At 51.9% G+C, this 11,637-nt stretch overlaps 1 protein-coding gene across 2 annotated transcripts; it reads right to left on the reverse strand.

The window, feature by feature from the left end:
* Window positions 1–2: 2 nt before the first annotated feature.
* Window positions 3–8,243, reverse strand: ASB8 (ankyrin repeat and SOCS box containing 8). 2 transcript variants are annotated; one of them, XM_062195149.1, is made up of 4 exons: window positions 8,138–8,243; window positions 6,420–6,583; window positions 2,615–2,719; window positions 4–1,727 (listed from the first exon to the last, which is right to left on the reverse strand). In XM_062195149.1, the coding sequence occupies exons 2-4, from the start codon at window positions 6,546–6,548 to the stop codon at window positions 1,095–1,097; spliced, it is 867 nt and encodes a 288-aa protein (XP_062051133.1). In that variant the 5' UTR covers window positions 6,549–6,583; window positions 8,138–8,243; the 3' UTR covers window positions 4–1,094. The 2 variants fall into 2 exon arrangements, with proteins under 2 accessions (XP_062051134.1, XP_062051133.1); XM_062195150.1 differs by lacking the exon at window positions 2,615–2,719 and having other exon boundaries at window positions 3–1,727.
* Window positions 8,244–11,637: the final 3,394 nt, after the last annotated feature.

The raw sequence follows: 11,637 nt of genomic DNA on the forward strand, positions 1-11,637 counted from the left end.
TAACTGTAGAAATTACCAAACTTGCCTTTAGAACTATTTATTTCTTCTCTTTTTAAATGGGCAAAAAACATCAACGGCAAAGGACAAACAGACCACACTATTCCAAATTAGCTGTGTCAGCAGATCCCATTCAATTGGTTTTAAAAAAAAAAGTTTCTTCAAATTTGCATACAAACATCTAAGATCAGTGATGATTGGATCCCCTTTAGGAACATGAAAAGGAGCAGTGTCAGTGGCTATGTATTCACCCAAACCGGTGTTTGGGTAGGTGGGCCATCTCAATGCTCTCTATGCTCTTTTCTCATTCTCTGCAACTCTCACCCAGGTCAGAATTCCCAAACAAGACAAAGAACACCGGCAGAGCGAGTTTTCCACAGGGAAAGAAGGTGACCAAGAGGGAGGGGTCCAGGTCACCCAACCCCTCTGCTGCCACAAGCACATGGAAATGCCATGGCCACGTGTGCACAGTGGCTGCCAGGGAGCGAAGGCACTAGAAGCACTCAAGGGAAAGTTCTCAGCAGTGCAGGGATTCTTAGGACTCCACAGACCCTGCTACCTGTCATGTGGCAAGCAGCGAGATAATCTTTCTGAAGTAACACAGCTAAACTCCCATTAGCCCTAGGCACACCCACAGCAAAGATGAAGGGAAGGGCCCGTCCCCTCTGAGCGCCGCTTGACAAAGCACCACTCTGCACCTGCACATCTTCATCCTGGAGGTGCAACTGCTTTGGGCTGGAATTGTGCTTTTCTGAAACTTCTTCCCAGATCTATAAAGAGCTTTCTGGAAGGGCTCTGCAGTGTTAAATCATGCCCCCAAAGGAACCCACACACTCTTCATACTCTCCCTCTTCCCAGAGAGATTTAGCTGGGGAGAATGGGGGTTGGGGGGGGGGGTGTTTTCCTCTTGTTTTGCAGGGGGCACTATAAGAAGCCAAGTAAGCAATAAACGGAAAACAAAAGTGAGAGTTTTTTTGTTTGGTTGCTTGCTTTGGGTAGGGGAGGTGGTAGGTTACTGTTGTGACGCCTTGCCTTGAAATCTATAAACGGCACAACAGAAACAAGTGCTGTTCTGGAGCTGCCTGGGATGGTCCCGGTTATTCTAGAAGCAGCAGGTACTCCTTCAAAGAAGCCGGCAGCGGAAGGCCCTTCACTGCCTCCGGCAGGTACTGGAGTCCCAGGCTACGGCGCACGGCGTAGCGAGACAGTGTCTTTAGAGTTCCTGGGGCTGAGCACAGAATGGTCAGCTTTTCACACAGCTGCTGGTCTCTGGCCACCTCTCGCGGCATGGCACCATTTTTCCTCAGTTCAAAGTGCCCAACAGCCCTGTGGAGCAGCTCAAAGCAAGCGTCCTCTTTCTCTGTTCCAAGCCCCCTGACCAGCAGAGCCACCAGGCGGGAGATGGGTGTCTGACCCTTGAGGTTGATGACTCTCACCTCTGCGCCATAATCCAGCAGGATGCTGACGCTCTCCAGATTCCCCTTCATGGCTGCCCAGCTGAGTGGAGTGTCGTTGTTGTAGTCCAGGGCGTTCACAGAGGCCCCGCTCTCCAGGAGGGCCCGGACGCACTCAGCACTATTCTTAAAGGCCGCCCAGTGGAGCGGGGTGTCTCTGTTGCCGTCCAGAGCATTGGGGTCTGCACCGTACTCCAACAGCACTTCCACACAAGCCTCATCCTTCTCTGCTGCATAGTGCAAGGCTGTTCGGTGGTAGCCATCCAGGGCGTTCACCTGTGCAAAGGGAGGAACTACGTCACAGTGGACAGGTGACTGAAGACAGTGGGACAGCAAAGAAGTGTGCGTGTGTGTACCCACCACGTGTGCTACACCACCCTCTCAGCCAGGCAGGCAGAGAACTACCCAGACCACCAGTGCTCTGCATGTGCCCTTTCCTGCTGGCCAGCTCTCCATGGGCATCTGCAGAGTGAGTCCCGTCTCCGCTCATTAGAATCTACCACAGAGGAAGGCCTAATGCGGGAAGGATGAAGTCTGAGCCCTTGTCACACAGAGCACGGCTGGAGTACCCCGCACAGAAAGAGTTCTGCATTACCTCACCGGTCCTGACTTGGAAGCCTGTTAACATCAGCTAGAATGGAAACTAAGAGTACAAAGCTTTGCCAGTTTGTGGGGCCTTCTCAATGTTCATAGCAAACGCACATTATGAGAAAATCATGCGTAATTTCAAAGTCTTTGCACCGAAATGAACTTAACTTCAAGGACTTTCTGAAGTTCCCTTACACTAAAACATACCATAACGAGGGGAGGAAAACAGCACGAGTACCCCGCCCTTCAGACAGGGGTGCCCCAGGAAAGCTCCTAGCAGCGTCAGTGTCAGAATTACCCGGCCGTAGCAGGTCTCATCATTTAGATTTCATCAGTCATCAGGCAAGGAGAGGATTCAGTGCAAGTATAAAGTACTCCTAGAAGGTAAGCTGGGGCCATCGACAGCTTAAATCCAAGAGAAGAGAGAAGGGCAAAGGAAGGAAGCCCCAGGATCGCTGGCTTCCTGCATCTGTGCAGATTCTGCGCAGAGGTCACACTCAGGGTGGGAAGAGATGGGGGAAGACGGGGGAAATTCTCAGGAATCAGTGACTCACTGGTGAGGGTCGGAACATTACCTCAGCCCCTTTCTCCAGGAGCAGCTCTGCACAGTCAGCGTCTGACACCATACAGGCACAGTGCAGGGGCCTCAGCGTGCCGTGGCTGCAGTTCACATCGGCTCCCTGCACGACAAGGGCACTTTCGTCAGTGGGCTCCACTCTGGCTCACCCAGAAGTGAAGCAGGGTAAAGACAGTTCCAACCTGCTGGAAGTGTGAACCTGCTACTGGCTCCTGCTTTCCATTCCTACTAAGGGAACGATTCTATCATACCAAGTCCAAGCCAAGGGGACACTCTGAAGACGAAGCAAAGGAACCATCAACTCTCTCTACAAGGTAGTCAGCCAGAAAATCACACGGACATCACTCAATGAGTGAAAGAAACGAGAATCTTTTCATCAGGCAGGAAACTCACTTTGTGCAGCTACCATGCTCTGAAAAAGTCAGGGAGTCAGAGGTCCAACCAACAGACAACCATCACTAACAGTAGGTCCTCTTAACATTATTTTCATGTGTAAACATTTCCTTTTTCTTTTTAAAAAAGATTTATTTATTTTGAGAGGCAGAGTTACAGAGAGAGAGGGAGAGACAGAGAGAGACAGTGATCCACTGATCACTCCTCAAATGGCCAGAAAGCTGTGCTAATCTGAAGCCAGGAGCTAGAAGCTTCTTCTGGGTCTCCTACACAGATGCAGGGGTCCAAACACTTGGGCCATCTTTCACTGCTTTCCCCGGCCACAGCAGAGAGCTGGATCAGAAGAGGATTCGAACCAGCGCCCATATGGGATGCTGGCACCGCAGGCGGCAGCTTTACCCATTACGCCACAGCGCTCCCCCCCTTTAAAATAGGTTTATTAATTTGAAAGGCAGAGAGATACATTTCATCTACTGGTTTACTCTCCAAATGGCTGCAACAGCTAGGGCTGGGCCAGGCTGAAACACAAAAGAGAGTAACAGAGAGACAGATCTTTCCACTGAGTCGCTCCCCAAAAGGCCACAATGGCCCGCGCTGGGCCAGGCTGAAGCCAGGAGCTTTGAACTCCATCTGCCACCACTTGTGTGTCACGGGCCCGAGCACTTGGGCCATCTTTTGCTGCCTCTCCAGGCTCATTAGCAGGCAGCTAGATTGAAAGCAGGGCAGCTGAGACCTGACCTGGCATTCTGATAAGGGATGCTGGCATCCTAGGCAGCGGCTTAATCTGCTGTGCCACAACTCTGGCCCACTTACAAACGTTTCTAAAGTAGCCTCTTAATCTTAGCATTCTCTGTACCAAGCCCTGCTGGTCCTTCTATTCCCAGTCTGATGATGGGGTCAGACAGCAGTCAGACCTAAGGCCCTGAATGACTCAGCAGCAGAGCTGGAATTAGAAAGTGACAGTGTTTCCGCTGCTGAGCCTTCTGACACCACTTCTGTGGGGAACAAGCTAACACTGCAGGACTCTGTCTTCTCTGGCTGCACCACATAACTGTGCAGCAGCTACAGTGCTCAGCCCTGGACTGCAAATGAGGAATAATGTGCAGAGTATGGTATCAAAGACCTTCTAGGATAGTGATCATATAACAATTACTGAACAGCAGGGGTTAGGTATCAGATATCCAAGATGTCTTCATCTATAATTACCATGCATTTCAGGGATTAACTTTGTCTTCCTGGAGTGCCTCCGTCTAACCCTGGAGTGCCTGGGTTCAAGTCACAGCTCTGCTCCTGATCCCAGCTTCCTAATATACCTGTAATGAAAATCCCTGGGAACGCCCTGGTAGGCACCAGATAATGACCCAAGTACTTAGCTCCCTGTACTGATCTGGGAGACCCAGATTGAGTTCTGGGCTCCTGGCTTCAGCTAGCCCCAGCCCTAGCTACTGAGGTCATCTGGGGAATAAACCAGTGGATGGGAACACTATGCCTTTCAAATAAATCAAAATGAAATAAATTTTTTAAGAAACAGAGGACAAAGGAAATCTCACATGTAATTTTTTTTAATGATTTATTTATTTATTTGAAAGGCAGAGTTACAGAGAGAGAGAGAGAGAGGTCGTCCATCCACTAGTTTAGTCCTCAAATGGCTGCAATGACCAGAGTTGGGCTGATCTGAAGCCAGGAGCCAGGAGCTTCCTCCAAATCTCCAACGTGGGTTCAGGGTCCCGAATACTTGGGCCATCTTCTACTGCTTTCCCAGGCCATTAGCAGGGAGCTGAATTGGAAGTGGAGCAGCCAGGACCCATATGGGATGCCAGCACCACAGGCAAAGGCTTAACCTACTACGCCACAGTACTGGTCCCCTCACATGTGATTTTAACACAGGAGTGAGCTCAGAGGGTCTGAAGCCACCTGGGCTTTGTTTGCCTCTTCCTCTCTTAGAAAGCAAGTCCAAACTTTGAGCTTGGCAGGTTCTACACGTACCACCTCCAGACAGATTTTACGGAAGGCATGAGATGACCATCATCCAGAACATATTTCATGAAGAAAAATATCAGATGCTCAAAGCAAAAAGGAGAAGGGAAGCAAGGCAAACATAGGGAACAATATATTTTAATGGTCATGTTGATAAGCATTTGAAAGCAATGGACACAGGGCAGCACTGTGGCATGGCGTAGTGGGTAAAGCCGCCGCTTAGTACCAGCATCCCATATGGGTGCCAGTTCGAGACTTGACTGCTCCACTTCCAATCCAGCTCTCTGTTACGGCCTGGGAATGCAGTGGAAGATAGTCCAAGTCTTTGGGGCCCTGCACCTGCGTGGAGACCCGGAAGAAGCTCTTGGCTTCGGATCAGCACAGCTCTGGCCATTGTGACCAACTGGGGAGTGACCCAGCAGATGGAGGACCTCTCTCTCTCTGCCTCTCTTTCTCTCTCTGTATAACTCTTTCAAATAAAGAAACAAATTTTTAAAAAGATCAATCTCTCTTTCATTCTTTTTTTTTTTTTTTTTTTTTTTGATAGGCAGAGTGGATAGTGAGAGAGAGACAGAGAGAAAGGTCTTCCTTTGCCGTTGGTTCACCCTCCAATGGCCGCCGCAGCAGGCGCGCTACAGCCGGCGCGCCGCGCCAGCGCACTGCACTGATCCAAAGGCAGGAGCCAGGTACTTATCCTGGTCTCCCATGGGGTGCAGGGCCCAAGGACCTGGGCCATCCTCCACTGCACTCCCGGGCCACAGCAGAGAGCTGGCCCAGAAGAGGGGCAACCAGGATAGAACCCAGTGCCCAGACCGGGACTAGAACCCGGTGTGCTGGCGCCGCAAGGCAGAGGATTAGCCTGTTGAGCCATGGCGCCGGCCTCATTCTCTCTTTAACTCTGCCTTTCAAATAAATAAATCTTTAAAGAAAAAAATAGTTCAAGGAAAATGGAATTAAAAAATAAGTTTATATTAAAAAAATGGAGGGGCTGGCACTGTGGTGTAGAGGGTAAAGCTGTTGCCTGCAGTGCTGGCAACCCACTTTGGCACCAGTTTGAGTCCCTGCTGTTCCACTTCCCATCCAGCTCTCCGCTATGGCCTGGGAAAACAGTGAAAGATGGCCCAATTCCTTGGGCCCTGTACCCACGTGGGAGACCCAGAAGAAACTCCTGGCTCCTGGCTTCTGATTGGCCCAGCTCCAGCTGTTGCAGCCATTTGGGGAGTGAATGAGCAGATGGAAGACCTCTCTCTCTCTCTGCCTCTCTGTAACTCTGCCTTTCAAATAAGTAAATAAATCTTAAGAAAAAAAAAAAAAAAAGGAGACTCCTTGTGCTCTCGTGCTAGTGGAAGCTTTCAATCTGTAGCCTATTAGGATTTATCAACATTTCCCAACTTTGCCTCCCAAAAGACTCTCTCCAGGGGAATGGCACTCACCCCTCTGATCAGATCCTCCACGTTATCATGCGGGAAGGAACGGATGGCGGCGATGGTTCGGATCAGGCGCTCCGAGAGTGAGTACTTGCTCTGAATGCTCTGCATAATGTACCACATACTGGAACTCATTGGGCTCACAAGTGTGTTCACATGCTCCACAGCACCTAAAACAAAGAGGTCTTAGGGACACACAGGAACACCACTGAGCGCCTCTGTCCTTGGGAGGCCTTCCCCAGACTTGGAGCAGATTTCAGATCTCGACTCAGAAGCGGATGATAGGAGCTGATAGGACCCTGCTCAACTCGGACCTAAGGGGTCCACACGAGGAACCCTGAGGAGCTGTGTGGTTTTCAAACAAGACAAGGCTGCCAGTGCCAGAATACATTCCTTCCCTCTGAATTTCTTTTTTTTTGACAGCCAGAGTGGATAGTGAGAGAGAGAGAGAGAGAGAGACAGAGACAAGGGTCTTCCTTTTTGCCGTTGGTTCACCCTCCAATGGCCGTTGCGGCTGGCTCATCGCGCTGATCTGAAGCCAGGAGCCAGGTGCTTCTCCTGGTCTCCCATGCATGTGCAGGGCCCAAGGACCTGGGCCATCCTCCACTGCCTTCCCGGGCCATAGCAGAGAGCTGGCCTGGAAGAGGGGCAACCGGGATAGAATCCGGCGCCCCTACCGGGACTAGAACCCGGTGTGCCGGTGCCGCAAGGTGGAGGATTAGCCTGTTAAGCCACGGCGCCAGCTCTCCCTCTGAATTTCTGCTCCCCCTTCAGGTAACTGCAGTTCACTCATCCGCCCCTTTCCCCTCCCTGAGAACTGAAATCAGCGGGAAGGCCATGGTCTGGCCAGCAGAGAACCCCACAGAGTGCAGGTGTTTCACAAACACTGGCTTCTGCTGACGAAGGGTAAGGCAGTGAAAAGACAGGCAAAAAGGCTACGGGACAAACACATCTATGTTAATAATAAGGCATCTGTGAAATATTTTTAAATGTCTTCAGCAAAGAGTGGAAATACTTGTGGCATATCCTAAGATAAGGAATAAAGTAAAAAGTGTAATTACTCTGAAGTCATCTAAAGTTGTAAAAACAAACCAAAGCTCAACAGCACTGAAGGAGAGAGATTTAAAGCGAATTAAAAACTAACAATTGGCTATTCGCGACAACTAAGAAATAGATTTGGGCAAACGTATCTTAAAACGACAACACGACAGTAGGAGGTTGGAAAAAGAAAATAAATGCAATCGCGGAAAATGCGTTTTATGAGAAACACACTGATCTCAATTTTTCTTTTCTGAGCAAAATCGACTCTTCCAGCTTGTTAAACACGTCTGCACAGGACCGAGTGTGAGGGGAGGATAAGGCAGCAGCTGGAAGAGAGCCCCTATCAGAGCAACCCGAGTTCTGCTGAAACGGAGACAAACATCCCTACGCGGCGAGCCGTGGGTGGACGCACGACGAGACCACCGACGCTCCAAGAAAGCCACGACCCGCCCTCCGGGGCCCCGTCCCTCTGCTGCCCTTCGCTCCGGCCGCGAAGCCCAAAGCCGAGCGAAGGGGTGTGCCCGGCCACTTGGGTGCACCTGCTCGGGAGGCTCCCGGCCCAGAACGCGTGGCGGTCTCGAGGGTCCGCAGACCTCAAGCGGGAGTGGTGGACACGTTCCTGGGCGCGGAGCCTCGGGCTGGGGCCCGGCTGCAGACCCTCCCGTAACAAGGGCCGCACTCACCGGACCCGGGCCTAGGTGGTTCCCGACAGCCGCTTTCAAGCGTGACCCGGAAGTAGAAGTGTCACCAGCGACCCCTGTTTACGGGACAAGGCTGACTGGGACGTGCGCCTGCGCACTGGCAGTCGGGGGGGGGGAAAATCTGCGGGCTGCGCCTGCGCAAAATCAATCCCGTCAGATTCCGGACCAGAGTCTCTGCGCAGGCGTGCTGCGGCGTTCCGCGGCTGCGCGTGCGTGGGCCAGGGATGCGTGCTTCTGGCCTGTGGTGGCTGCGCCCTCAAGCCCTTCGCTCCGCGCGGGATCGCCCTCAGAGGTCGTGCCTGGGTTATCGCTGGCCATCTCCGGGTGCTCCCGAACGCCGCTGTCTCCTGGGAGTCACCAGAGCCCTCCGGCGCCCACCCGCGCTCAGCCGGGGTCCGGGTGAGGAGAACGGAGCCGTGCGGCGAGGCGAGAGGACAGGCTTTTTAAAATGGGTTCTCGCCGGTTGCCAATACTGGCACTTTTTTTTTTTTTTTTTTTTTTTAGCACTTGAAGGGGTCGGCGCCGTGGTTCACTTGGTTAATTCTCCGCCTGCGGCGTCGGCATCCCATAGTCCCGGCTGCTCCTCTTCCAGGCCCGCTCTCTGCTGGGGCCTGCGAAGGTAGTGGAGGATGGCCCAGGCCCTGCACCCCGTGGGTGACCGGGAGGAAGCGCCTGGCCCCCGGCTTCGCATCGGCGTCGCTCCGTCCGTAGCGGCCATCTGGGGGGTAAATCAACGGAAGGAAGACCTTTCTCTCTCTCTCACTGTCTAACTCTGTCAAAAAACAAAAACAAAAAAAAACAGCACTTTAAAATCTGGGCCCCGCGCGGCCTCCGAGGCCAGTCTTGCAGACGGCGCAGCCCGGGGCTCCACGCCGCGCCTGCCCGGAGGCCGCACTGGCTGGATTCAGGTGGCCGATGGGATTAGCGAGGCATGCTCCACACCCGACCTCTCACGCCAGCCCAGGGTCTTTGTCCGCATTCGGCGAGTGGGAACTTAGTTTCTGTCATTGCTTGTGAACCAGGAGCCGGTATTAGGGCCCCAAAAGCTTCCAGGCCGCAGGGACACCTGGTTTCGAGTGCAGCTCCAGTTCCCAGCTGGGGCCTCCTGCTGATGTGTACCCGAGGAGGCAGGGCTGATGGCTCGAGTGGGTGGGTCCCTGCCACCCACACGGGAGACCCCGATGCTTCAGCCTCACAGCATTTGAGGAGTGAATCCGTGGATGAGATCTCTCTTTTCCCTGCTTCTTGAATAAGTAATTTAAGTGGAGAATGTGTTCTGGGAACCTGAAGTTCCAAGGCTTGAGGCAGAAATGTCAGAAACTGTGTTTCAGGAGGCCACTTCTCCATGGATCCAGCAGGGGGTGCTCGCCTGGCCTACCCATTGCTCTCAAGGTGGAGCACTAACCTCATCCAGCTGACCTATTAAGAGTGAGGTGATGGCCCTACCGGCCTTTGTCTTGTGAAATTGAGCTTTGGTGGGTCCACTGCTCTGAGAACCCACTACACAGCAGGAGGAGGTTGCCACCTGTTACTGCAGAGCTGGAAGAGCCACAGGGTCCAGCAGATGAAAGCCCTGTCCCTGAAGAGTGGGTCTGCCTTCTCCAAGCTTCCATGCCTTGGCAGCTCTTGGTCAAAGTCATGCCAGCGACAGTGGTAGAAGTGTGAGATCAGAGTCCTTTATTTTTTTCTTTTTTAAAGATTTACTGATTTATTTGAAAGTTGGGGGCAAGGAGGAGAGTCAGAGCTTCCATCTGCTTGTCCACTTCCCCAAGTGGCTGAACCAGCCAGGGCTGGGTGAAGCTGAAGACAGGAGCTTCTCTCTGATAACCCATGAGGGTGGCAGGGGCCCAGGCACTTGGGTCATCTTCACTGCTTTCCCAGGCGCATTAGCAGGGAGCTGCATAGGAAATGGAGCAGCTGGGTCAGAAATGGGTACCATATGGAATGCTGGTGCTACAGCTTAAATCGCTGCACCACAGTGTCACCCGTACAGCTTCAGTTTTTAAGGAGACTATTATAAACATGTTAAAATATACGGAGAGACAAGAGAATCCTATGAGGAACATCACCTATGTTAATTACATTAACATCCTGCTAACTATTGTAAATATTTTTTTTTTCTTTGTCTTGTCCAGTGATACTAATAATAAAAGCTTAAGCTCCCACAGCTCTGGGGAAGGTTTTTTTCAGAGGTGGTTAGATTTGGCATCCTATAACTTCCTAAAAACGTGAGCTATTTCTTTTTCATTTATTCAGTACTTCCTTGAGGAAAGATTTTTTTCACCCTGTGTTTAATCATCTTTCAAATTTCTTGGTTGGCAAATGCCGAGGTATATAAATTATGTGAGGCTATCGGCATCTTAAGAATGTAAGAACAGTTGGAGTCTCCAGAGAGTACTAAAGTGGGTGTCCAGTTAGGTGTCTCAGAGAATTACTGCCCCACAGAAGCTGATTTCAGAGCCACCCAGTTGCCCATTCATTAAAGTGTGACTCAGCACCTGCTTTGTTCTACGATTTGTACTCAGCTGTTGGAGGAAGAGAGACGAAGAGACAGGCCCTGAGTAGCCCAGGCTGCGAGACAGATTTGAACACTATCAGTTGCAGGTGAATACCTGAACAAAGTCTCCATGAACGAAATCAGTGTTGAAGTGCAGTGTTGTGTGCAGAGGCCAGGGGTGAGCCCAGGCTGAGCTTGCTCCAGGCTCCTGTCTCTGTGCCACAGGGAATTCAAGGACAAGATGTGGGGAAGGTCAGCAGGGAAGCAGGACTTGTGACGGGCAGAGGGCGGCCAGAGGGAAAGGTTCAGAACCTTCCTTATGCTGTTGCTAGGCAAGTGGTTGGTGTCTGGAGCAGGTTTAACTGAATATTCAAACAGCATGGGGTTGGGGCGATGCTTGAGTACTGCCTGCCTCCAGAAACCCATAATGGTGTGAGGTGCATGATGGGATGGGTGTCAGCCATGATAATTTGACTATAATGACAGAAAGGTCACTGCAGAGACAGCCCATATTGGATATTTCCAGCCAGTGCTGGACAGCTGTGGGCTGCATGTGCTGGTCATCTCCTGCTCCTCCTGGCTGAGCCACCTCCCTGCCCACCTCAGTTCTGCTTCTGGGGAGATCAACAGTCTGGGGAAAGAATCTCAGATGCTGTTGAATTCCCACCCTCCTCCCACCTGGAGGGAAGTGCTGGTGCTGCCTCCTTGTCTGCAAGCCTCAAGAGGGGCTTCTGTGAGACCAGGGATCTTGAAAATTGCACCTCCACTCCCAGCCCCAGTAGAACAGAACTGGCTCTTACCCATGAGTTAGAGAGTGGCCAGAGCAGAGGTGGCTGCTCTGGGGTCTGCCTGTGCTCCCAGAGCCAGCATCGGTGATCAGTGTGTCTATGTTTCCCTGGGCCAGGGTGGGCCTCAGACCAAACCCAACATGGGATTGCCTTTGATCTGCCTCGAAATGTGGAGGGACGGCCGGCGCCGCGGCTCA

Source organism: Lepus europaeus, chromosome 6 (genome assembly GCF_033115175.1).
Source record: "Lepus europaeus isolate LE1 chromosome 6, mLepTim1.pri, whole genome shotgun sequence".
In the NCBI taxonomy this organism is placed as follows: domain Eukaryota; kingdom Metazoa; phylum Chordata; class Mammalia; order Lagomorpha; family Leporidae; genus Lepus; species Lepus europaeus.

Coding starts and splice junctions, on each gene's coding strand:
- ASB8 (XM_062195149.1), bottom strand. CDS start 6,548: ATGAGTTCCAGTATGTGGTACATTATGCAGAGCATTCAGAGCAAGTAC. Junction 2,720..6,419: donor TGGAGGATCTGATCAGAGGG/GTGAGTGCCATT, acceptor CTTGTCGTGCAG/GGAGCCGATGTGAACTGCAG. Junction 1,728..2,614: donor TCCTGGAGAAAGGGGCTGAG/GTAATGTTCCGA, acceptor CCCTTTGCACAG/GTGAACGCCCTGGATGGCTA.